Consider the following 27,688-nt stretch of genomic DNA (forward strand, 5'->3'; position numbering starts at 1 on the left):
TTTTTAAATTACCACCTAGACCTTATCTTGGTAAGTCCGTGCTTGTTTCACTGTGACTTAGCCCAGAGAAAGGTAAAGCCCCAAAATACAGATAATGCACATAAAAGAGATTTGTGTCATTAAATGTCAAGGTGCTGGTGGAAAGAAGCAGTGCCATATTCACTGAATAAAAATAGTGGAGTTGGAAAAGGTGGGAGAGTCTCCTGACTGGATCAGCTCATCTAGGGCCTGGTAGGTCCCCATCACAAAGCCCACGAAGCCCAGGATGCTGATCAGGGTGTCCTTGATGATGGTGATGGGGCTCAGGCCCTCTGAGTAGTAGGTGCTGATCTCCAGGAGGGGTGGGATGATGAAGGCCAGGGCACTGCCACTCAGGGAGCCCACCAGGGAGAGGACCAGGTCCAGGCGGGGGATGAGGATAGCCAAGATGCCTGCAGGAGATGATACAGGATAGATGGAACTTTCTGGGCTTAGCCAAAGTCTTAAATTTTGCTTTAAAAATCCTCTAATTAAAACATATACCAATTGTTTCTTACACATACAGCTACATAAAGAAAAGCTGAAACTCCTATAATACCACCAACCACATTCACTAAAGGTTACACATTAAAATTATAGTGTGTCTCCTTTCAATCATCTTTCAAATACAGACATTAATATTATTGAAAAGAAAAACTTTCCCTCTTCTCATTTAGGTTCAGTGTTTGGGGGTCTTTGAATTTAACTGACAACAGGCAGATTAACAGAAGGAAAGACAAGGTTGATTTAGGGTTAGGAAGCCTTCATATGGGGTTTCCTAGGCCACGCAGTGGTAAAGAATCTTCCTGCCAATGCAGGGGATGCAAGAGATATTTGACCCCTGGGCCAGGAAGATCCCCTGGAGGAGGAAATGGCAACCCACTCCAGTATTCTTGCTTGGAAAATTCCATGGACAGAGGAGTCTGGTGGGCTGCAGTTCATGGGGTCACAAAGGGTCAGACATGACTGAGCAACTGAGCACAAACACACACAGCCTTCATATGAACTGGGTCCCTAAACAAAGATAGGGATTTACATACTCACTTCAAAAGAGGAATTAAAGTGGGGGAGAGCTTCCATGTTATTTAATTAAATTACTTAGACTGTGATGATGGTTAGTCTCTCTGACTGAAAATCTCCCAGAAAGGGGATTTATGGTGCCTGTATTTTTCAGAATATTCTGCTTAATTCACAAAGGACATTTAGATAAGGGTTTTCCCCCAAGGCTACTTGTACTAATGTTTTTAGTTTAAGATAATTTTCATGCCACAGAGGTACATTTCAAATCTCTACATGTTTAATGATTAAGCTTTTACTTAATAAATAACACTAAACAACAGTGCTGGGAACTGTCCCAGCTGTTTGGAATATATCAATGTACAAAACAGACGAAGAAACCCCTTGCCTTTGTGGAACTAACATTAATAATTAACAGGACTACAAACACCTCTTACTTGCAAACAATTAGAATGAGTAATTACTCACAGGAGAAAGGGGGTCTTCAGTGGGAATAAGATTACAGGGTTCCTTTAAAGGAGTATCTTCTCCAAGATTTACATACATGTCATAAAATGTCTAACAAAGAAACACTTAAAGCTAAAGATCCTGAAATTATATGATTTATAATATATATGTTTTTTGTATGATGTTTTATAGGCCTGGGCTTTTACATTTTTTATTTCACTTGATGGACAATTATCCTGATTACAAGCAAAACACAGAAGCTTCCCCCAGGTCTGCTACAATGGAGTGTGGTATAACAGCACAAATCAGGACTGGAAGGCAGGATTCTCCCTGTGTGGCCTTGAGTTAAGTCTCCAACTCTTTCTCAGCTTTTTCCCTCATCTGCCAAATGGGGATGGTGTCTATCCTGTTAGGTATTATTGTTCATACTGCAAATGGTTTTAAAGTCTTAAAGAAGTTAATTCATGCAAAGCACTCAGAAAAGTTATTTTTATTATTACTTCACTATTACTTTATTATTTGTTTTTCTTTTGTCTTTTGGCCATACCGTGTGGCATGCAGCATCTTAGTTCCCTGATCAGGGATCAAAATGGGCAAACTCTGGGAGGTGGTGAGGGACAGGGAGGCCTGAAGTACTGCAGTCCACAGGGTCACAGAGTCGGATACAACTTGGCGACTGAACAACAACAGGGGTTAAACCTAGGGTGGAAGCATGGATTCTTAACCATTGGACTGCCAGGGAAGTTCCTACTTTATTATTTTTACTTGTTTGCATACGTACCGATTGAAAAGAAAGTGAAAGCATTAGTCACTCAGTCGTATCGGAATCTTTGAGACCCCATGGACTGCAGCCTGCCAGGCTCCTCTGTCCATAGAATTCTCCAGACAGGAATACTGGAGTGGGTTGCCATGCCCTTCTCCAGGGGATCTTCCCAACCCAGGGATCAAACCTGGGTCTCCCACATTGCAGGCAGATTCTTTACTGTACTGATTGGGGCAAATGCAAAAACTTTAGGAATTGTTATCTTCATATCTAAGGCAAATTCATTGATCTTTCTAGAGTCTCTAATATTCTGTATGGTGGTGTCCCTGCCTCCGAGGACAAACTGGGAATAAATGATTTCAAAGGAAGAAAATCCGTGTCCCGTGATTTATATGGGCTGGTCTAGCACAACAAGAATCACAATTAAAAGGAGCCTTAGGTACAGGGGGCCAGAGCACACACAATGCAGGAATCTCTATCATCTTCACCCCCACTAAAATACTAAAAGTGAGGGCAACCCTGGATCATAGGGCCTAGAGCACAAGGAGGGCTGCCACTGGCCACCATTTTCAACCTCTGTCCTGGAGGTAAACTGTGATGGGTCTGGACTGAGATGACTTGGGTTCAAATCCCACCTCTGGCACTTCCTGCCCAATTGCTTCTCACTCCCTCCTTCAGCTTTCTCATTTAATGTAGAGTTTATCATAGTCCTACGTCATAAGAGTTCCTGCAAAGACTGAAGAAAATATTATGAAATATAGGAGAGAAAGAGCTTAGCTCAGAGGACAGCACACAGTAGGTGTTTAATGAAAGTCAATTCTTTTGTAATTATTACTTGATAAGTTGTTATTCCCTCAAGCTGGACACCAGTAAATCTATCTAATTAGGTAGATGTAAGAATGAAGTTATTCCTCAAGCTTAAATAAAATGAATTACTACTTTGAAAGCCTTAGAATGGCCCCAGAAATGCAGTTACAGTATGCAATTAATGCTGGTTATTGTGACTATCGTCTACCATCTGGCTGATTCCTGATAGCTCTCTGGAAAAACCAGGCGCTCTGCCTTCCACTCACATGTCAGGCTGACCATGGCGAGGCGAATGAACAAGTCCAGAGGCAGGGCCCAGCGCTTCGACACGCGGGAGGTGGCTAAGGGAATGATGATTTCCGCAGGGACGTAGAACTGCAGGGCGTAGGTGCACAGGATTCCAACAATGTAGAGGATCTTGACTGACTGGTACAGCCTGCAGGACAAACCAGAGCAGTGCTCTCAAGGCCAACGTGCTCTGACACCTGGAATCTTTGTACATTAACCTCTGACCTTGGAACAGTCTTGTGGGCAAATGTTTCCTTGTCTGAAAATGATGGGGAGGGACCACCTGCAAGAGGAAGTCACGGTAGAGCATGCAGTGGTAAGAGACAGAATCGTCACAGATTCAAATGGAAGCAGTTGAGAGGGTTACCTCTAAAAAGAATCTCGGGTATGGGTATAAATAACACCTTCACAAACCATTATCACTTGAGGCTGGATTTTAGATTTTAGGAAAGAGAAGTTCAGGCCAGGTACCTTGCTCAGGGAGATACAAGTGATAAGTAGTGAAGACCTGGGTCTAAAAGATCTGCTCCTTTGTAATCTCTGTGTGTTCTTAGGAATTCTCTGGATCCCTCAAAACTGTTGGCATATCAACAAATACTTCAAGTAGGCTGAAAGAACTGCAGAATCCCAAATCCTTGGGGGAAGAGGTAGTTTACAAAGAGGAATAAAAGAAGAGACAGGGTTACTTAGAGGTCTCAGGCTAGGGGCAGAGAGACCACATGATGGGGGGTGTTGAGTGTTATTGATGCCTTTTATGACCTACGGAGGTAAGGCTTTTCCCCTTTAGTTCAATAATGTGGTAGATGCATCTGGCCTGTTGAGTAAACCTGTCTGTGCATACTCAGTCCATTCCTTACAAAGGCTAACTTTCACATTTCTGGGTTTCTTGCTTACACTAGTTCTGTTGCCTGGAACACCCTCTCTACTCCCTCCATCTGTGCAGTCCCCACCTATTTTTTGAAATTCCCAAGGAAGCACTACATGCCAGATGCCTTTAGACATATCCAACGTGATCCACATGATAACTCTGTTTTTTAGAAGAGGAAAATGAGAGTCAGAGAAGTTAAATAAACCACCCATGACCATAAGCTAAGGGTTGGTGTAACTGGGACCTGGATCCAGGGTGCTGCAGTTGTCCTTGTTTGGATGGAGCCATCTCATTGGACAGGATGATCCCCTGTACTCCCACTCCAATGTACTTTTTCTACTGGGGAGTCCTCCAGGCCTCTCCACTATTCTGGAGGGCTTCTTTTTTCATTAAGTTACATTTGTGTACATACACTATACCTTCCCCATTTCCATTGGATCACAAGCTGAAAAGATCATGAAGCTCAAAATTATAGTCTGCTCACATCAATACCCTCCCATCACCATGTGTCTACACTTTCATCTGCATGTAATTGGGATACAATAATTGCTTGATGAATGATATTGATCAGCTTGGGAAAGGAGCACCACTTAGATAACTTAAGCCTCCAAGTGACCCTTCAAAAGACAGGTATCTTGTAATGAATGACATGCCTCAGTGTGGGAGAAAATGATGCACAATGTGATAGGGATCATCTATCTATTGAGATACTGCATTATTGAAGTCTGGGTCAGCTAACTGTTGTATGAATTGGGTCACTTAAATATAAACATTTTCCAGGTTCCAATGGTCCTCCCTCATTACTTCTTGTTTTACTACTTTTTCATCCTAGCTACTCTGCAAGACTTGGTAGTACAGCCTTAGTAAATGTAATTGGAGCTGCCCACTGGTTCCTCTCTCTGCCTCTTGGCCTCTGTGCCTCTTCCTTTCTCTCCTTAGGTGACCAAGGACTCTGACTTTCCCCCTATTTTCCTAAATCATGTCCTTCCTCGCACTAAGCTATCAAGGCCTCACTCAACATGGGAGACTGTTGTTGAAGAAGAGCTCCCTGGACAGAGAATCTAGAACCCAGGGTTCCCGTGACAGCTCTGTTTCTCCTTGTGGATGCCCTCCAGACCTCAGTTTGCCTTCTGTGGAAGGGAGGAGAAAGTGACCTATATGTTCCTGTGCCCACTGGCTCTGAGTCCCCACCACTTGAGACCCATGGAGTTACCAGCAGTTGGGCAGGTTAAGGGTTATGCTGGCCTTGACATCATCTCCAAACCGCAGGTAGCCCAGAGACCCGACACTGACGTAGAGGGCAGTAACGATGGACATTCCCAAAGACAGGATGACTGGGAAGCGGCGGGCATCCTTCATCTTGTTCTCCAAGGGCAGAACCTAAAGAAATACCACAATGTAAGGAGAAGGCAATGGCACCCCACTCCAGTACTCTTGCCTGGAAAATCCCATGGACGGAGGGGCCTGGTGGGCTGCAGTCCGTGGGGTCGCTAGGAGTCGGGCACGACGGAGCGACTTCACTTTCACTTTTCACTTTCATGCATTGGAGAAGGAAATGCCAACCCACTCCAGTGTTCTTGCCTGGAGAATCCCAGGGATGGGGGAGCCTGGTGGGCTGCCATCTATGGGGTTGCACAGAGTCGGACATGACTGAAGCGACTTAGCAGCAGTAGCAGCAAGAAGAAAGGAGGAAAAAGAGGAACATGGGCATCAAGAGGAAGGCATGCCATTTCTGGAAGTATGTACACAAAATCAAAAGTAGGAACATGCACAGAAATTTGTACACCTACATTCACAGCAGCATTGTTCACAGTAGCCACAAGTTCGAGGCACCCCAAATGTCTACTGATGAAGGAATGGATAAACAAAGTGTGGTCCATACACACAATGGAATATTATTCAGCCTTTAAAGAAAGGAAATTCTGATATATGCCCAACATGCACAACTTTTGAAGACATAAGCTAAATGAACTAAGCCAGTCACAAAATGACAGACACTGTGTGATCCCACTCATTGAAGTAACCCAAGTAGTCAGACTCAGAGTCAGAAAGTAGACTGGTGATTCCCACAGGCCAGGGGAGGGATAAATGAGGAGTTATTGTTTAGTGGGTACACAGTTTTGGTTTTGCAAGATGAAAAGAGATGGATGGTGATGATGGTTGTACAATAATACGAATATACTTTATGTCATTGAACTGTACACTTACGGCTCAGGAAACTCAAGCAGGGGCTCTGTATCAACCTAGAGGGGTGGGATGGGGAGGGAGATGGGAGGGAGTTTCAAAAAGGATGGGATATATGTATACCTATGGCAGATTCATGTTGAGGTTTGACAGAAAACAGCAAAATTTTGTAAAGCAATTATTCTTCAATAAAAAATAAACTAATTTTAAAAAGTTAAGATGGTAAATTTTAGGTACATTTTACCACAATTAAAGGGAAAAAAGGAAAGGCAGGCCTGGAGTCACAAAATGATCCTTGGACCATTCAGAGCTGGAAGAGCTCTGCAGGTTGACCAGACCAAGGAGGTCAACTCCCTGGGTGGCCCAACCTGGCCAGCAAGGGTGCTTTGTTTGGCCACTGTTTGCAGTTTCATTAAGATGCTGTAAGCATACTATGTCGTCTCTCTCTCACTGATTAAGACTAATAGCCCTGGACAGAATATATTAAGCAACTAGCCATGGACTCTGAAAAATATATAATAGAAGGTGAATTGCTCAAAACCAGTAAAAATGGCCTTTATGGCAATGAGTTTCCTGATTTTTTTTTTCTTCTTGTATCTCCTAGTTAAGGAGAGCCCAAATCCTAGAACTATGTTGTGGATGCAAATGGAAAAAAAAAATCAAGCAGAAACCCTCTTTCTGGCTGGAAGACCTAAAATAGGGGACCCTGTGGGACGGAGAGCATGGAGAGAATTCCTAGTATTCCTGCTTCCTTTTTACTCTCCAAGCCGTGCCCCCAAGGCAAGTCTCAGGCACAGAGCAACAGTCTGCTATACCAGTGATTGCAGTGGTTACAGAGGCACCTAAAAATCTGAGACACAATAATTCTCTTGGAGCAGAGGAACAGGGAAAAGGTGCTTTGAGAGTCCAAAGAGTAAGAGGGGAGTTGGATTGGCTACATAATTTGTGGGGCCCAGTGCAGAATGACAATGAAGAACCACTTGGTCAAAGGTCAAGAATTTCAGTATGATGAATGCAGGGCATTAAACCAAGAGTGGGATCCTTCTAAAAGGCAGGGCCCCATGTGACCACACAGGCTGCATGCCCATGGAAGGAATCCCTATTACCCTTTCCTCCTTTCTTTACTTTAGATACTCACCCTTGAGTGAGGTCCAGTCAAGAACTGGATAGATGGGTAGGGAGGCTGAAACCCTGACTTTCTAGCCAGAGGACCAGAAAAAGAAGCTGCTGAATGACTGTGCAGAACACTGGTGAGTGTGCAGGAAAACACAGAAAGGAGGGAGCCAGAGAAAGCGACCCTCTAAATCTGTGGATGAAATCTGGGCTCAGCCCTGAGCTGTACATGTGGAACTGATGTGAAGCATCAAAGGAAAGCTTTTGAGAACATCTGGTCTCTGGGTAGTATAAAGGCAAGGTGAAGCCAAGTATCACTTTAAAGTGATAGAAAACTAGTCTGATATTAAAACCATGGTCTAAGCTGTGATATGCTTATTGAACACTGAGGTTAATACATGGTCTGAACAAAACCAGTGTGTGAAGCAAACTGATCAAAGATTTATACTAAAGAAAGTACAGCTGAAGCTACCTCTGTTCTATACCTTGCATCCTTGTCAATCCTGCAAATAAAACTATGTATGAACAAATACATAAATAAAACCATGATCTCCTGAAGATGGATCAGGACTTGTGGTCTTAATCTAATCAGATTGATTGCTTGCTAAAATAAAAGATCAATATTCTTCAGAGGATTTTACCATGCTCCAGAGATTCATAAAATAATATTCAAAATGTATAGAATACAGTCTATAATTAATCAACATACAAAGAACCAGGAAAATCTCAGCACTTCTTAAGGGATAAGATAACAGATGTCAATCTTAATATGCTCAAATTGTGGAAATATCAAAGACTTTAAAGCAATTATTATTACCAAGTGCTCTGAAGTAAGGGAGAACACTATTGAAACAAATCAACAGACAAAAGTTCTCAGTAAAGAAGCTGAAAGAATAAGAACCAAAGAACCAAGCTGAAATTTTAGAACTGAGAACCCCTATTGAAGGGGCTTCTTTGATATATGTCCATTAAGGGGAAGAAAAAAAGATATATCACACAAATACTAATTAGGACAAAGCTGGAGCTCTAATATGACATGATTTTAAGATAAAGCTTGTGCTATCACGGTATTTTGGTATTCATGAGAGGATGGACACACTGATCAATGAATCAGTATAGAAAGTCCAGAAACTGACCCATACCCTTATACCAATTAGCTTTTTACAAAGATGCAAAGGTAATTCAAATGGAGAGCAGTCTATTCAACAAATGATGCAGGGATAATTGGGCATCCTTTAAAAACTGAACTTCAACATATAGACACTTTTAATGAAAATTAACTCAGAATGGATCATAGATCTAAATGTACAATGAAAACAAAATATTTACAAGAAATAATAGAAAAATCATTGTGACCTTGGATTAGACAAAGCATTTTAGAGAAAACATGAAAAGTAAGATCCATAAATGAAAATTTTTGATATGTTGAACTTTATCAAAGTTAAAACTTTTTCTCTAGAGAAGACACTGTTATGAGACTGAAAAGATAAGCTACAGACTAGAAAAAATATCTGCAAATTACATGTCTAATAAAGGATTTGCATTTAGAATATACAAAGATTTTTAAAGCTCAACAATAAAAGACAACAATTCAGTTTTTTAAAAATTCACAAACTATCTGAACAGGAACTATACTGAAGACAATATACAGCTATCAAATGAGACCATAAAAAAGAGACTCAGAATCACTGGTCATCAGTAAAATGCAAATGAAATTACAATAAAATACCACCACACACCTATTAGATTGGCTTAAATTTAGAAAAACATTACAAATACAGATAAGAACCAGCAAAGATACAAAGGAACTCTTAACTCTTGTACATCTGGTGGTAATGCAAAAATGGTACAGCCATTCTGGAAATCTGTTTGGCAATTTTCTATAAAGTTAAACATACATTAGCATGTGACCTAAAAAATCTATTCTTAGAGAAATGAAAACATATGTTTACACAAAACCCTATATACAAATGCTTACAGTAGCATTACTCATAATCATCAGAAACCAGAAACAACCTAAATGTCCTTCAACAGGCGATAGATAAGCAAATCATGGTACTGCTCATGCGTGGATGTTCAGGGGTAGAAAGCAATGAGGTCCTGATGCATGCAACGATGTGGATGACCTTACATGCAGCTAAGTGAAAGAAGCAAGGCTTAAAAAGTTACATACTATCTGATCCCATATGGATGACATTCTGGAAAAAAATAAAACAATAGAGACAGAACAGAAGGTAAATGCCAGGGGTTAACGGGAGTGGGGGTAAGTGGACTGCAAAAGGGGCAACACAAGGCAGCTTTTCATGGTGGGGCAATTGTTCTGCGTCCTGACTGTGGTACATCTATGACTCCGCATTTCTTGAAACTTACAGCAATGTACATCAAATAAAAGTGAATTGTACTGTATATAAATTAATAGTAAATGTAAAAAGCATAGAGGCACAAAGAGACACAGACTACTCATTGCAAAATAAATGAGTCACAGGTGAGAAATGTGTAGTACAGAGAATACAGTCAATAACTATGTAATAACTTTGAAGGGGAATATAGTCAGTAACTAAGTGATATCTTTGTATTGTGACATTATCATTACTAGATTTATCATGGTGATCATTTTGAAACCCACAGAAATACTAAATTTGTTGTAAGCAACAGGAATTAACATAGTGCTGTAGGTCAAATATAATTAACACTGTATATGAAGGTTAAAGTGAATCATAAGTTCTCATCACAAGGAAAAAATTTTTTCTACTTGATTAATTTTATATCTATATGAGATGATGCATGTTCACTAAACTTCCTATGATAATCATTTCATGATCTACATAAGTAAAATCATTATGCCATACACCTTTAAACTTTAACAGTGCTATATGTCAATTATATCTCAAAAAACTGGAAGAAAAAATTATACACAGCACTTTCCTTTTTCAAGTGTGGAAGTAGAGACTGTACAATATTCCACTGTAAATATACTATACTTTCCAAAAACACACTTTTTTATGTTTCATAAAAATCCTGTAACTTAAATTGTACACCTCCATTTATCTTGATTTTTAAAGATTAGGAAATGTATGTTGATATGAAGATAAATGTTTAATAAATGTATTGGGACAGGAATAAAACTATATCCTGACCATTCTAACCTCTCTGCCATGATAACCTGCTTTCTCCTGCTGGTGAAAACTGACCCAAGTGAAGTCAGACGTTAGTTTCTCTCTTGCACACAGAAATCCAGAGCTCCCAGCTCCTGTTCAGAAGGCCATCACCCACAGCACCTGGGAGAGTCTACCTCAATTCAAACCTTACCACACCAATGCTTTCAAATGAAAAAATGGCTGTTCCAAAGAAGAGCGAGTAGGTCTTCCAATTTGCTACCAGTGGCAACTGGCGGGGGTCTGGAATTTCCTATGAGAGAAATACGATAAGACATTTACTCTTAAAGCATGTTTGGGCTCCCTTAAGAGGGAGAGTATTCTGAGAATATAGCTGAATTATAAGAACAAAAAGTTGAATGTCAAGAAATTCATAAAACTTCAAAAGGAAGCAGGCAATAATCAAAGTTGATTTTAACACTGCCCAATACCAAAGAGCCAGAGGAAAGAAAGATTGAGGTATTATCAGAGTATTGAAGTATCAGGATCTCATGGAGGGTGTCTAATTTATCAGAATTCTCCAGAAGAAAATCTTATACAACACAGGTTAGTACTAGTCTAAAGTGCCCAAGAACATTTTGCATGTAGCAGTGGATACAGATGTTGGAAATCACTGCGACCACAGTTACAGTGACATTCTAGGGAGCCCAAAGTCTAGTAAGTTAGCTAAGTATTAAAGTTCCCTTTTCTTCTTCAGTGAGCTACAAATAGAAGGAAAGTGTGTGGAATAAATATTTTATTAAAGTACCTTGTGAACTACTATGACAGATCAAAATTACAGAACCATTTCTCTAATTGAGCAACCTCTGGCATAGTCCAATAATTAATCGGAAGTAGCTGTTTCATTGGGAAATTCAATTTTGTAGAATCTATCAATATTGCTTTAAGACTTATCTGAGTTTATCCTAAAATATTTGGCTAATCTGTTACCTTTACTAAATTCTATGGACAATAGAACTTTTTTTCTTGTGACTTCTGAAAGAAGGAAACATCTGAAAGGTATTATGCCTAATACCTTTCAGATGTTTTATAGATATACTACCTGGATCTTTTGGGTTTAAATTTCTATGTAGTCTTGTCTATTATGAAACAAAAATTGGAAAGGATAGAAAAGTAGGAAATTAATGGAAAATCAATACCCATAACTCAACTTCAAAGATGTGTGATTTACATCATGGTAGCTTCATTTGTGGTCTTTCAAGGCTCTCTATTTATACCTCTACAACTAAATATTAGTTGTCATTGTTTTCTCTTGAACTTCCTAGGGATAATTTTGGAATTACTTGGGCCTGCAGCTTAGAGGATGTAAGACTAGTTCAATAAAGTTTAGCTCTGGTAGAAAATCCTGCTTTTTATTTGCCTTCTGCTGCTCTCCAACCGTTATAGAAATGGTCTGTAATTCACCATTCAAGATATTTTTCTTGAAAAGTACAGTTTTTCTCCTAAAACCAGGATTTGCTATAAAATGAGTATTGGAGAAGCTACATGAAAGAAGAGACATCCTGAAGAATGAGAGTGCACAGAGACATCTTTGTGGAAGAAATCCTACAATAAAGTGAGTTCTAAGCTGCAGACTGAAGTGCATACATACCTACCCTTAGGGATGGCCCCAAGCGTCAGTCTATCACTGATAAAATGCTCTGCTCGTTGGAGGAGTCAGAGTGTGGTATGCTAACCTGGACGATGTACTGGACAATGATGATCAAGCTGGTCAGCATGGTGATGTTGGCCAACAGGGAGAAGACAGTCAGGACCCTGAGGTTCCGGATGAGAACTATCAGTACCAGGAAGGGCAGGAAGGTGAGCATGTAGAGTCGAGAGTCCATGGTGGGCGTCAGAATCTCTGTCTTGTAATAGCAGTTGTTGGTTGTGCTATTCACTGCTTCCACTACCTGGGAGAGGAATGGGAAGAGCAATATGGCCACAGGATTAGCTCAGTGCCTGGCCCATCATCAGACTCCCTCATGAACAGCTGGCCTGTCTCACATGCCCAGGTCTTACAGTGAGTTAGAGTGACTTTAGGACTTCTTATTGCAAATCTTTTGCATCATATTTCCTCAAAAGAAGCTGTAGAAATAACTTTAATAAGCATAAATGCCTAAACTTAGAGTGGCTCTTCATTGGCTTTTGGCAACCTGGAATCCATTCCTCTTGATTTTGATTTATTTTTGGTGCATTCTCTCTCACCTGAATACAGCCTTGGTGGACTGTAAATCACAATCATGTGGTAGAGCCAAAGGACTGGCCCTTGACTCAAGCAGGGGCACTCACATCTCTCCCTGGAATCTGAATCTATAGGAAAATGACAACAGGCAGAACTGGAAAGGGGCAAACAGTACTTCTGACAGGGAATCCCCAAGGAGAGTGCTCATCAGTTCTACTATCAACATCTCCCTTGATGGCCTGGTTCTTCTTCCTGTCCTTTTCTGAAACCCATTTTTTTAAAGTTTTCTCTGTCATTTGGATGTAAGCCAATCTTGTTCCATTAAACTTATTTTCTGCTTAAGTTCCACTGAATCCATTTCTTCTGCTTGTAACCGAAACAGCTCATTGTTGTTTCTTAATTAGACTAACACTGACATTTTGAGTGAGAGAACTCTTCCTTGTGAGCATTGGACCATTCCTTGCAGGACATTTAGCATCCTTGAATGCCACCCAACAGAAGCTATTAGCACCCCCCAGTCATTGTGGCAAACATGCAACAGCCCCTGTACACTCTACATACAGCCCCCTGGCAAAGTGGGGGTAGGTGGGAGGGTACCACCCTCCTTTGGAATCACCATGACTCAATAGATATGTGCAAGCAACACAATTCATTGTAGAACAATTAGAAACTGGAGTTAAGCAAGAAGAAAATGAAGAAGCAATGGTAATCTCAGTACCCATGGGTAGCACGGTAATGCTTTGCAATATCACAGATTACATATATTACACACATCCTTTTCATTTTACAAGACTGTAATCATAACATATACTCTTGTTTTGAAATCTCCTTTTCATTTAACAAATCATGAATACGTAAATCAAATTGTCAAGTCTTGTTTTTTTTTTTTGATTCCTTACTACAATAGGAAAAATGCTTGGAAAATTAGCCAGGTATTCAAAGCCTGGCATAAATGGACCCATTCAACTGTGAAGGCTCTTCCTCTCCTAAGGCCCACACCTTCTGTAACCACTTGTACTGCCTTTCCTGAGAAAGTCCCATACATTCCTGCCTCCGGGTGTTTATTCCTCCTCCTACCTTGATTGCCAGCTCTTATTCAACCTACCTTTCAATGCCCAGCTCAGATGCGTCTTCTCAAGGGAGCCTTCCCTTGCTCCAACAATTTCTCCTGCTCCCATACATTTCTGCACCTTAGTCCACAATTAAGCATGCCCAACTTCAGGGCATTAATGGAGTCCTGATCCAGCACCAAAATATTATATTGATATTTAGCTTTATTCATATGCCTCAGAACACATCCCCACTTAGTCTGCAAAGTCCTTGAGACAACACTCACCTTGTCTCTAGGCAGATGACTGACAAAGTTCTGCTAGTGTCAGACTGATTTCTGAGCAGCAACGTGGCAATTAAGAGCCTTCATATCAAACTCCCTGATCCAGTGATTTTACTTAAAATATACATTTACTAAAGAAATAAACAGATATACAAAGATTTGTATAGATTATAGTAGAAAAACAAAGGGAAACAATATCAGATGATAAAAGATTAAGTATTCATTGTGATGGAAAATTATAAAACTATTAAAAATTATTTTAGAGACTTTCCTGGTGGTCCAGTGGCTAAGATTCCTCGTTCCTAATGCAGGGGGCTTGGGTTCCATTCCTGGCCAGGGAACTAGATCCCACATGCTGCAATAAAGATCAAAGATCCCATGTGCCACAACTAAGACTCTGTGCAGCCAAACAAATAAAAAATTTTTAATTATACAAAAATTTTTAAGAACATTGAGAAATGCTAATCAGTGAATGTTCATTTTACACAACAACAGGACTTCCCTGGCTGTACAGTGGATAAGAATCTGCCTGCCAACCCAGTGGACACGGGTTTGATGCCTGGTCCAGGAAAATCCCACTTGCCCTGGAGCGACTAAGCCCGTGTGCCACAACTACTCAGCCCGCATGCTGCACGCGCTGAGCCTGTGCTCCAGCACCTGAGCTCTGCACCAAGAAGACACCGCAGTAAGAAGCCTGTGCTCTGCAACAAAGATCAGCCCCTGCTTCCCACACCTAGAGAAAACCTGCATGCAGCAACAAAGACCTAGCACAACCAAAAAAAGAGAAGGAAGAAAAGTACAAACTTCCAATAAATATATGAAAAGATTCTCGAACTCCCTAGTAATAAATAAACACGATAAAGAGCAACCAAAGTGTCATTAAAAATAAAACAATACCAATGAGTGTTAGATTAAGAATACTTTTGTTTTACTTTGAGAAGCAGTACAGCATAGTGTTTAAAAAATAGAGCTGTGATGTTAAAAGGCCTATGTTTTTAACCTTTACTCTGTGACCCTATTTATATAAATTATAGAGTTCATAACATCACTTTTCTCACCTGCAAGATGGGAATAACTGCAGTACCTACTCTGATAAGACCATGTGTGCTGAGTCATTCAGTCGTGTCCAACTCTTTGTGACCCTGTGGACTGCAGCCCGCCAGGCTCCTTTGCCCATGGGGATTCTCCAGGCAAGAATACTGGAGTGGGTTGCCATGCCCTCCTCCAGGGTATCTTCCCAACCCAGGGATTAAACCCATGTCTCCCGTATTGCAGGCAGATTCTTTACCATCTGAGCCACCAGGGAAGCCCCTGATAAGACCATGGAGAGAACTAAATGAGGGAAAGCTTATAAAATGATCAGCATTATACCTGACATATAATAGAAGCTAACTTTGAATTCTTACTATTTTTTCCTTCTATTTAATTTTCTTTTTTTACATTTCCAAATTTCTGATACTACATTAAGGAAAAAAAAAAGCCCTAAAGAACAGTGTTCTTTGTTAAGCTTATTGATTAACTAAGGATGATCTCTGTTATGACCCATATTATTTTGTTCAAATTACTACGACATAACCTCTGGGTCAGATTGAAAGAATTTCTAGGGGACAAAAACTGTTAAACCATAAAGATGAAGCAATTAAAGGTAATAAAGATGACCCAAAGATTAGGCATCATTTGAAAAGACCTGTTATCAGTTTAAGAAGAGTTAAGGATGATTAAGACAACTCTTGGACAAAAGGTACTGTGGAAAAGTAACCACTTACAGAAATCTGCAGATACGTGAACTGGGGGAAGTCTGTGTTCACTGATAACATCTAGTTTACTTTCCTTTGTATGGTGAAAATATGCGTGTGCATGCATGCTCAGTCATATCTAACTCTGCAACCCCATGGACTATAGCCTTCATTGTATGATGAGAATACGTGTGTGCATGCATGCTCGGTCATATCTAACTCTGCGACCCCATGGACTATAGCCTACCAGGCTCCTCTGTCCATGGGATTTCCCAGGCAAGAATACTGGAGTGGGTTATCATTTCCTTCTCCAGGGATCTTACTGACGCAGGGATTGAACTCTCATTTCTTGTGTCTCCTGCATTGGCAGACGGATTCTTTACCACTGTGCCACCTGGGGCGCCCCATGATGAGGACACTAGGGCCCAAAGAGAAGAAGCCATTTGTTGAACAACTAAAAAGAGAGGATCCTCCTTTTGCAGATCTTTTTCCCTCTCACCTTCTCTAGAAGACTCTACCTGTTTTAAATTATCAGCCAGAAACACAATGTATACGCAGCAGAAGCCCATCTGGGTGACTATAAGAAAGAAGGTCACGATACGCCTGAAAGAGAGCAGAGAGAAAGAAAAAACTTGTTATAAAAGAAGAATTGACTTGTCATTTCCGCTTCTGTCCTCAGGGGTTGGTGACCCTTGACCAGCACCCTCGGTCCTGCCACCACAATCAACAATGCAGTAGTAAGAAGGGATGTAACAATAGTTCTTTTAAAAACATGTTTTTAAATCACCCCCACACTCTGAGCTCAGCAAGTGGTAAAATTCTTCATCATGAGAAACCTTGCCCCATACCCAGCTCTGTGCTGATACTAACCAATACAAGGCAGTAGGGTCAGCTTATTAGCGATCATTAAAACTTTTTCCTACCAGTGCCGGACACCATATTAGGCCCTAAGGATACACAGACAAATAACACACGGCCCCTTCCTCTACTGGTTGAGAGATTAGTGGATGAGATAGACAAAAAAAAAAAAAAAAAAAAATAACATGGTCCTAAGGGCCATGGTAAAAAGGGCAATTTACCCAAATTAGGGAGCAAACAGCCTTTTTAGAAAAGCCAATACCTGAGCAGAGTCCCTTGGGAAGAGGAAGAAAGAGAAAGAAAAGGAATAAAGAGGAGGAGCAGATGATGAGGAGGAAGTGATGAAAAAGCATTTCAGCAGAGGGATTAGGCAGAGTTCTACAGCAGGCATGTGGAGAGTCCACTGAGGGGCCAAGACTGAGGGTGGGAAGACCTGATAACGGAGGTGAAAGATGGCAGCTACCTGGACAAAGCCATGGTCGTTAAAGTGAGAGAAAAGAAAACATTTTAAGAGACATTAGGTAACAAAAACTTACAGAACCTGGTGACCACCTACACCCAGGGAAAGGAAAAAGGAAATGACCTAAGGTAAGTGCCAAGTTGTTTGTCCTGGACAACAAAATGAACAGAGAAACTCAGAAGGAATAAGAGGCTTTAGGGAAGGGGAGGAATGGCACATTCAGTACTTGAATGGTTGAGCTTGGGTTCCTACAGGAGACATTCAGCCATACACTGGGATCTGAAAATGCTGATTTGTCCAGGAAATAGACAAATTATTTATCCAGGTAATGGATAAAGGACAAAATACCTTTATTCAGGTAGTGGATAAATCCTTGAGAAGGTGAATCAGTGTTGGAAAGTGTACAGAGAAGAAAAGGCAGTGTTCCAAACCCTAGAGAATACCAACATTTAAAAGGAGAATAGAAACAAAAAAGCCTGCAAAGTAATGGCCAGAGAGGTAGGTGGGAAAACTAGGGTGAAAGGGGGCTTAACAGAAGTCAAGTGTAGAGAAAACATTCAAAGAAGACAACAGTCAGTTGTCCCTACTGCCTCCGAGAGGTTCTCTGGGGCAAAGAAGGTGTATCAGAGATTTCTTTTAGGACACTAGTGGAAAGGACTTTGGTAGAAGTATATGACAGGAGAGCCAGGGGACCCACGAAGGAGGTGTGATGGGGTGTGTGGAAGTAAAGTCAGAGGGCGAGCTTTTCTTTCATGAAGTTAGGGTGTGAGTTCCAGTGTTGAAGGTACCCCATTTGTTTATCACTGTAAACCCACTGATTAAAGTACTTCTAATACAGTGGTGGCTCAGACGGTAAAGCGTCTGCCTGCAATGCAGGAGACCTGGGTTCCATTCCTGGGTCGGGAAGATCCTCTGGAGAAGGAAATGGCAATCCACTCCAGCACTCTTGCCTGGAAAATCCCACGGACAGAGGAGCTTGATAAGCTACAGTCCATGGGGTCGCAAAGAGTCGGACATGACTGAGTGACTTCACTTAATACACTGCAGATATTTAGTAGTGTATATCTGTTGAATAATCAGAAAATGAATATGAGATAGAGGGTGGTATATGGTCCAGGGGGCTTTATTAATTTATTTATTTTTAAGATGGAGATATAGGAACACATTTCAACATTGGGAGGAAGAATTCATAGTTCAAAAAGAAGTTCAGGTTATAGGAGAGGAGATAATTAATGGAGTGGTGTTCTTAAATAGAGCAGGAAAATCTACCTTATATGCTCAACAATGAGTCAAAGGATCTGAGGGGTTTCGACAGACAAAAGCCTCCTCTTGGGTTACACAGTTGGGAAAATCCTGATAATTATCCCATAACCTTTCTAGTCTGCTCATAGACTGAATTTATAATGCAATGTGTGAAGGGGCTTCGGGTCAAGAGAGGCACCAGACCCATGATGCTCATGGGCAAGGCACACCTCAGGTAGTGCAGTTTGGAATATCACAGTTCAAAAGAGACTTTGATAATCTAGAGATGTGCAGAAAAGAGTAGAGAAGGTGGGGAGAGGTCTGGAAATGAAGACAAAAGAGTAGATTTACTCCTAAGTACCAGGGAACAGAGGCTTCCCAGGTGGCTCAGCGGTAAAGAATCCACCTGCAATGCAGGAGACATGGGGTTGATCCCAGGCAAGATCCCCTGGAGGAAGGCATGGCAACCCACTCCAGTATTCTTGCTTGGGAAATCCCATGGACAGAGGAGCCTGGTGGGCTACAGTCCATGGGGTTGCAAAGAATTTGACATGACTTAGTGACTAAACAAGAAAAACCAGGGGACAGAAGGCATTGATTTTCTACCATCTCTGAAAGCAAAAAAAGCGGCAGTTGCAGGAGGAAGACTTGAGCTCACCAAGGAATCAATGTCTTGGTTTTTTTGGTCTATTTTCTTCTCATTATATACTTTCTCCTTAAGAGACCTTTTCTGTCCCCTGGCTTCATAGCTAATGACTTCAATTCAGTGTCTCCTGCATGAAGATAGGTTCAACCCTATACATATAACTACCCACTTGATGCAACTGCTCGTATATCCAAAACAGAAGTCACCAGAAGTCTACCTTGGCACTTTCCTTTGCCCACAATGCGAATATCCAAATAATGACCAAATTCACTTTTCTGCATTCCCACTGCCACCAGCCTGGACCCAGCCTTCACTGTTACCTGCCACCAGGATGTTGTCAACAGCCCTTTCATGGGCCTAAGTATACTTTTGCTTCCTTACAATTTATTCTCCTTAAAGAAGCCAGATAGAGCTTCAGATAATGCAAATATGATTAAAACAGGAAAGCCTCTGATTAAAACCCTCCAAAGGTTTCTTGGTTGCTTTTAAGAAAAGAACAAGACCTTTAAGAGGGTCTAAAATGTAGACCTGGATAGGGCCCTGGATCTTCAGCATCATCTGCCATCAAGCCACCTGGTCTTTCTTTGCCCTGAAACTGTCATATTCTCCCTCTTGCTTTAGGACCTTCATATTTTGGTCCTTTTCCTGGGAGGCCCCTCAGACTCCTGCCCACTTTCCCCCAGGTAATTCCTTATTCCTAAGAATGCCTTCTATCAGACCTAATCTCAACTGTTACATCCTAGGAAGTCTACCTGAACCCACATACCTCTTCTTACCTGCTTGGGAACAACTAGTACTTCCTTCCTTCCTTCATGGTACTTATCCCAGTGACTATTAAGTAACTGTTTAAGGTCTGTGTTTCCCATTGGACTATGGATTTTGCAAGGGCAAAGCTTTGTTTGCCTGGTTTTCTATAGTATTTCTGGGGCCTGGTAGGCAGCTGCAACTAAATAAATGTGGTTTAATAAAAAGATGAATGAAATTAAAGTTGGACAGCAAAGGAATGAGCCCTCTGTATACATAAGGAAAAAGGCTGGATCAGGCAGATTGCCATTGAACTCCTTTCATGTGAAGTCCACTGTTCTGTATCACATGAGCCAACTTTGCAGGGAAGAGGGCAGCCCTGACAGTCACATGTTCTTCATACTTTGGGCAAAGGAAGAATAAGATACCTTCCCCAGTGTGCGTGGTTTCGGAGCCAGGCGCTGGGGTTGGCTTCTAGTCCATGCATCACTGTATCCCCATAATCCATAAAGGGCTTATTGAACCTGCAGAAGAGAGTGCATACAGTTAGCGGGAGGCAGTTTAACCTAAGATCACATACTGAAAAGTCAGGAGACACATAGCAAGGCAGAACCCAGCTGGAATGGAAAGAACACTGGGGCAGGCACCCAAGTTCTAGTTCAGACTTTTGACACCTGGTGGTATTTCCCTGATGGCTTGTTTTCCTTACCTGTCAATCGGGGCGGTGACTACATAACAAGGGTAATAACACACATATTGCATAGGTACAGGTGTTCTCATATCCATGATTCTATTGGATCCTCACGACAATTCTCTGAGGCACGGTTAGGCATGGATTGTTTATGTCCAATTTACAGATGAGCCAGCTGGATAAGCACAATGGTCTGACTGAGATCAGCTAATGAGTCACGGAAGAGCCTCCTTAGGTCCCTGCCCCAAACGCTTTTCTGTTTTTCTGGGCCTTGTTGAAGGACATTAAGAAGTGAAATCTTATTACCTGGGATGTTTCTGGGATGTCTCTGAGAACCAAGTACTGAGGGAGTTGACAAGATGCTGTTTTCCTCACCTGTGGCAGAAGCGCCGGGCACACCTGATCAGGATGTGCATAGAGTGGCAGGAGATGAAGCCAATGGCCAGCAAACTGAGTGGGCCCATCTGGAGGACGGGCCAAGGGGCAAGGGAAGAGAGGAGAGAATGAGTTTGTGAATAACACGGAGAGGAGAGATTTGGTAGCACAGATATTACTCAGGAATCAGAGAACTTTCTAGCAAACTGGTTTGTGAGCCTTTTTTAGCAGTAACATTTATTCTTTCTTTTCTTTTTTCTTTCTTGAAGTATAGTTGGCTTACAATGTTATGTATTCTTTCAAATGTGATCTCAAGTAGTACTCCAATAAAGTGCAAAAAGCAATTACCATGAGGTGCTGTGGTGGGAGTAAGGGACTCAGAATTCTGATCCTTGTGGGTTCTGAGTGTCCCTGAGAGGTAGTGCTCTATAGAACATAGTTGGAATACCAGCTATGGTCCAACCCTAGCATTGCACAAGGGAGGAAACGACACCTGGACTGTGGACAACTGACCCGCTGCTGCTGCTGCTAAGTCACTTCAGTCGTGTCCAACTCTGTGCGACCCCATAGACAGCAGCCCACCGGGCTCCACTGTCCTTGGGATTCTCCAGGCAAGAACACTGGAGTGGGTTGCCATTTCCTTCTCCAATGCATGAAAGTGAAAAGTGAATGTAAAGTCTCTCAGTCATGTCCAACTCTTCTTGACCCCATGGACTGCAGCCTACCAGGCTCCTCTGTCCATGGGATTTTCCAGGCAAGAGTACTGGAGTGGGTTGCCATTGCCTTCTCCAGACTGACTCGCTAAGGCCACTCAAAGTCTGTGGCACAGCCAGAATTCAAACCCAGCTTAGATGTCTAGACTCCAAGTTGCATTTCAGAAAGATTGCTCACTGTAGGCCACCGTAAACCCTGTCCTCCTACTCCCAGCTACTATCCAGTTGTACTGAACCCACCTTCAGCAGCCCCTCTTACCAGGATGCCTGCATTCTTCATAGCCAGCGGGAGTCCCAGGACCCCTGTGCCCATGTTGCCTTTCACCAGGTGAACCAAGGTCTGGAATGCTCTAAAAGAGGAGAGGAAAAAGACATGAGCATGTGGGTACACAGAGGTGAGGAGATCCAACAGGCATCCTATTCCAGCATGCCATGCCTGAGTTGAGCTGGTCCATAAGTAGACTCCTGTCTGTATCTCAGCCTCCATGGCCTTTTCAGGCACTCTGGATCTCATGTAGGGTGACCAAGCATCCCAATTTGCCCTGCACTATCCTGGTTTTAGGGGCTTCTCTGGTGGCTCAGACAGTAAAGTGTCTGCCTACAATGCGGGAGACCCGGGTTCAATCTCTGGGTTGGGAAGATCTCCTGGAGAAGGAAATGGCAACCCACTCCAGTATTCTTGCCTGGAAAATCCCATGGATGGAGGAACCTGGTAGGCTACAGTCCATGGGGTTGCAAAGAGTCAGACACAACTGAGCGACTTCACTTTCTTTCTTTTTGGTGGCTCAGTGGTAAAGAATCTGCCTGCAGTGCAGGAGACGTGGGTTTGATCCCTGGGTTGGGAACATCCCCTGGAGGAGGGCATGGCAACCCACTCCAACATTGCTGCCTGGAGAACCCCATGGACACAGGAGCCTGGCGGGCTATAGTCCACGGGGTCGCAGAATCAGACATGACTGAAGTGACTTAGCATGCATGCATTAGTTTTAACAGCTCACACTTAACATATGCCATTAGAACACTTGCTAGAATATATAACAGACATTATGCTAAGGATTTCATGCATTATCTCATTTAATCTTCTTGTGATGATGAGAAAGTACGTTATTACCTTTTTTGCAGATGAAGAAACTGAGGAATAGAGATTTTTTTAAATAGACTTATCTAAGGATGTGTGTGTGCTAAGTCGTTTCAGTTGTGTCCAACTCTTTGCGACCCCATGGACTATCTAAGGATATTCTGGGTATATATACCCAGAAACTATCTCAGAGTTTCTGTTCTTCACCTCACTTCTACTGGGCTGTCTCCAGGAAAGGAGTTCAGATAGATGAGTTAAAGAGACAGCCCCATTTCATAATAGAGGAAGCTAAGGCTCAGAGAGGGCCCATGGTCACGGTATCATTAGCAGATACAGAACTGAACTCAGAGGAAAGGGGAAAGGGGAGGCAGCAAACAGAAATCATGTGACTTCTGGTAAAGAAATCAAGTGACTTGGGCCCCCAGGTGGGTATCTGCTAGGACAGGGTAATTTCGGGTTTGGGCTCCAGAGAGATTTTTTTTTCCCCCTCAGGCCAGGACATCAAACTGGGGAATGGCAAGTCTCCTCCCACTTCCAACAAAAACAAAACCCAAATTTCAGAACTTTCTTTAAGACAGATGTGAAGGTGGTCCAGAAGACAAGGTCTAAACCATTAAGGAGAAACATATACTCTCTTTGATGGTGAATTAACAACCTATCTTCATATCTCTTTGAAAAAGAAAGTGAAAGTGAAGTCGCTCAGTTGTGTTCGACTCTTTGCAACCCCGTGGACTGTAGCCCACCAGGCTCCTCTGTCCATGGGATTCTCCAGGCAAGAATACTGGAGTGGGTTGCCATTTCCTTCTCCAGGGGATTTTTCCGACCCAGGGATCAAACCCAGGTCTCCCGCATAGGAGGCAGATTCTTTAATCTCTGAGCCACCAGGGAAGCTAGACCAGGTTAAACTGAGTATTGGGCTTACAAGTTGAGAAACTTTACCAATTTCCCATGAGAGCCTTCCAGTGAGGAGACTTACTGCTCAAAACGGCAGAAGTACTCTGGAAAAAGCCTGGTCTCTGGGGTTGGACAATCAGGGATTAAAACCCAAGGCTGGACTTCTGTGGTAGTCCAGTGGTTAAGACTCCATGCTTCCACTGGAGGGGGCTTGGGTTCAATCCCTGGTTGAGGAACCAAGATCCCAACCAGATCTTGGTGTACACAGCCTGGCCAAAAGCAAACAAACAAACAAAAAACCCAAGGCTACAATTTAACTAGCTGTGTTATAGTGGGCAGCATGTCTGTTTTGCTAGGCCTCTGTAAATATTAGGAGGAATGGTATTTTTGAAGGACCTGTCCCAAACACCTGTATCTTTATATTAATCCCTGAATCCTCTAGTTTCCTGAGGAACTGCCCATTGACTTGTTAAGGGTTAAAGAGGAAAACTGCGGGGGAAAGAAAGAGGGTAGGAGAGTCTTTGCATGCTTTTCTCTCACCCTGTGGGTGTCAACATCGCTGACAGAGCACTGCACCCCACGGTTCTCCAATGATGGGTTTGTTTGGCAACCACGGTCAATGGGTCACTTGGAAATTTCTATCTAAAGGACTTAGGAAATCAGAATTTAGACCACTCAGGCAACTTAATAATGTGGTGAACTGTGCAAAGCACTGGGCTGGGAGGCAGGAGACCTGGGTGCTAGTCCTAACTCCTTTAGTGACTCTGGAATGTCATTATAGTTGTGGCCATCAGCTTGCAGGCACTGCACTTGGGGGCTTCCTCCACGATGTCCTTTGCAGCCAACCTGGGAGGACCTGACTGTTATTTCACAGGGGAGAGTCTAGAGTACTGAGAAGTTCTATCACCTGCTCTGGCTGGTAAGTAGCTAAAGTGGGAATTCAAACCCAGGTGAATATACTCCACAGGTACCATACTTACTTGACCTGTTTATTACCTCCCTCCTAACTAGGAGCAAGTTCTGACTTGCTTTATACTTTTGATTCTTACATAGCTCAAATTACCATTTAACTATGTTTTAGCTCAGGAGATAAGAGCTAATTGGTTCCCTCAAGGTCTCTGATTGAGAAATACCCCACCTCAGGGACTTCCAACCAGTCCATCCTAAAGGAGATCAGTCCTGGGTGTTCACTGGAAGGACTGATATTGAATCTGAAACTCCCACACTTTGGCCACCTGATGGAAAGAGCTGACTCATTTGAAAAGACCCTGATGCTGGGAAAGATTGAGGGCAGGAGGAGAAGGGGATGACAGAGGATGAGATGGTTGGATGGCATCACTGACTCAATGGACATGGGTTTGGGTGGACTCCGGTAGTTGGTGATGGACAGGGAGGCCTGGTGTGCTCGGTTCATGGGGGCGCAAAGAGTCGGACATGACAGAATGACTGAACTGAACTGAACTGAACAGGGACTTCCCTGGTGGTCCAGTGGTTAAGACTCTTTGCTTCCAATTAGAGGCTTGCAAGTTCAATCCCTGGTTGAGGAACTAAGGTCTCATATGTCCCATGGTGTGGAAAAAATTTTTTTAAATAATGAAAACTCTGAAATACCCCACCTCAGCAGTGGATGGTCCCAAGTCCTGAAGGGCTCACTCTCAGTATTGTGAATTCTTAGCAATTCCCAGGACTAGTCCTGGGGCAAGCGAACCATGTCATAATGTCAGTCACTGTGTCCATCCCCAAATCGTCCTGCGGGGTGGCATGGGAGCAGCTTTGCCTGCCCCTTTATCATAACTTCTCCCTCTTTGCTGTACACTGTCCCCCGACCCCTACAACATTCAATCTTTCAGATTTAATTTCCATAGCCACCCTCCTTAAATTCACATTGCCACCAATGTATCCCTGTTTTGCATATGGGGATAAACTGAGGCTTAGAAAAAGAAGGAGCAGACCTTCTTGGATGCATATGTCCTTTCTACTATACTGACAGGGTCAATGTTTTCTTCATAAAGCTGCAGGATCTTTACCACCATGCCCGTCAGCCACTAGCCACGCTGCTTGAAGGGTGGAGAGGAAGGGAGCTGGAGCCTGTAGCTTGGTTTCCCTGCTTTGAGTACATCCCTCTTTGTCATGGTTTGAAAGCCTCGCCAGAGATCTCCCCTTCCCCCGACACAGACCCAGGAAGGTGGAAGAAACTAGACTGTTCTACATACTGTGCTTCTGATGTTGTCACTGCAGTTGTCAATTGAAATAGAGGCCAGGTAACTGCAGGGAGGAGGCAATGCTTGGTTGTCTGTGGTTTTAGCTCAAGCGTCACCTTCTATACCAAGAAGCTGGGGATTCTGCCTCCCTCCCAGACACTATCAGGGCCAGCCAGAAGCAAAACTGACTCTAGGGCTACACTTCAATAAAAATAAAATAAACTGACTTTAGGGCTGTACTTCAGTTAAAAACAAGCAAACAAACAAACAGACTCTAGGGCCAGTACTGGATTCCAGCCCCCATCCTACCAATGAGCCAGGGCGTGGCCTGGGGTAAGGTGCCTCAGTGTCCCCCATGTGCATGTGTTGGGGGCTAGATCACTGTATCTTGAGGGCTTTCTGACAGTCCCCCCTCCTGCCCCTTTAAGTTCTCAAGTTGACTCAGCCTCCGACTGCATTTCTTGAAGCCTTGGTCTCCCCATGTGCACAATGCTTTGGGGGTCAACACACCTCTCGGGGTTCTTGTCACTGCAAGCTTCCAGGCTGGAAGGCAGAAATGGAGATGGCAGTAAAGAGCACTCACGTTATGCCCTTGGTCGTCTCCAAGCCGGGTGACTCGGAAGGGCTTCCATCCAAGAAACCGGAGTCCTTGTTCGGCAGCTTCTTGGCACTTTCAGGAGGGGACCTGAGGTCCAGATCGAGGTCAACAGCTTCCTGGGGACTCCTGGCACTCTTTGCCATGGACATGGCTGTTCAGAAAGAGAGGGCTCCCGGTGATGGAGGGGGTCTGCACTGAGCAGGAAGGTGTCCAGTCAGGTGCAAAACTCCAGCTGTGCGGCTTGTGCCTTTCTTCAGGCTCTGGCCAAGCGGGAAAGAGGCCCCGCCCACCTCCCCCGGAGGGTGCGCCTCCTGCCTGAAGAAACCCGGGGGAGAGGAACAATCCCCAGACTGAGGAGGAAAGGAGGGGAGGGGAGGGGTCTGGGAAGGGAGTCATCCCTGCTTACCTAACAACAGTAGTGGCAACAGCAACTACGATACTGATCATTTTGATGACTAATATTTATTAAGCATTTCTCTAAGGGATAGATGCTCTTCTAAGTGCTTTCTCTATATTTTCTCACTTAGTCCTATAAATTAAATAGTGAGGAAATCAGGCTCTGAAGTAAAAGGACCTGCCTAAGGTCACATAACTAAAAAAGTGACAGAGTAGGGATGAGAGTTCAACGCATCCATCCAGTTTTTTAGCCAATAACCCATGTCTACCTCCAAGAGAACGCCTACCCTCCTCCCCCTCCACAGGGGCAGGGGCCCCACTTCCCATTGGCTGCATATCTGCTGTGAGGCATCCTTCTAGGAGCTCCCCTTTATTAAGTTGGAAAAAGAAGGAACCTCACTTACTCACCTCTAACTGCTTCTTAGCTTTTGTGAGGCTTCAGGAAGAGAGGAGGATCCTTTCAGAAAGGGTCAGAGAGGCAGAGATAACTCAACCCAGCCCCATTTCACTGGGTAGGACGCTGGCCTCAGCCGAGGGAGTGAGTTGCCTAAAGTCACATGTGACTGTCAAAACAGAACTGTGTGGCTAAAGAAGCCTTTGGAGGTTTCTCTAGTGTTCTGTTCTCTGTCATCATCTCTGCTTCAGTGATAGATGAATAGGCCAAAATTTCCTCCTCCCTCAAAATTACAGCACTTTACTCAAGCCATCCCATTCCCTACATAATTATCTCGTGTGCCACGAGTTTTATTTAGGTGATCTTACAGCCAACTGGTAGCATCTGAAACATATTTGTCTGGGTCCCTCCCTTACATGGGACCCTTTCCAAGGTCCTATATGCAATTCTGAATTTGTAATTTTGTGTTCTTTTTCTTAAAGAGGCTCTCTCCACTGGTAACTGC

General features: G+C 42.9%; 1 protein-coding gene across 1 annotated transcript; it reads right to left on the bottom strand.

The window, feature by feature from the left end:
• SLC36A2 (solute carrier family 36 member 2) lies at window positions 1-27,288 on the bottom strand. Its single transcript, XM_086412512.1, has 10 exons — window positions 26,379-27,288; window positions 21,882-21,972; window positions 20,910-20,998; window positions 20,272-20,367; window positions 16,412-16,496; window positions 12,337-12,552; window positions 10,815-10,913; window positions 5,422-5,588; window positions 3,319-3,488; window positions 1-431 (listed from the first exon to the last, which is right to left on the bottom strand). Exons 1-10 carry the CDS (start codon window positions 26,540-26,542, stop codon window positions 160-162), a joined length of 1,449 nt encoding a protein of 482 aa, XP_086268638.1. The 5' UTR covers window positions 26,543-27,288; the 3' UTR covers window positions 1-159.
• Between the last annotated feature and the right edge of the window lie 400 nt (window positions 27,289-27,688).

The sequence above is a fragment of the Bos grunniens genome, chromosome 7 (genome assembly GCF_055505025.1).
Source record: "Bos grunniens cultivar Pamir isolate PY7600 chromosome 7, Bosgru_T2T1.0, whole genome shotgun sequence".
NCBI classification, from domain to species: Eukaryota; Metazoa; Chordata; class Mammalia; order Artiodactyla; family Bovidae; genus Bos; species Bos grunniens.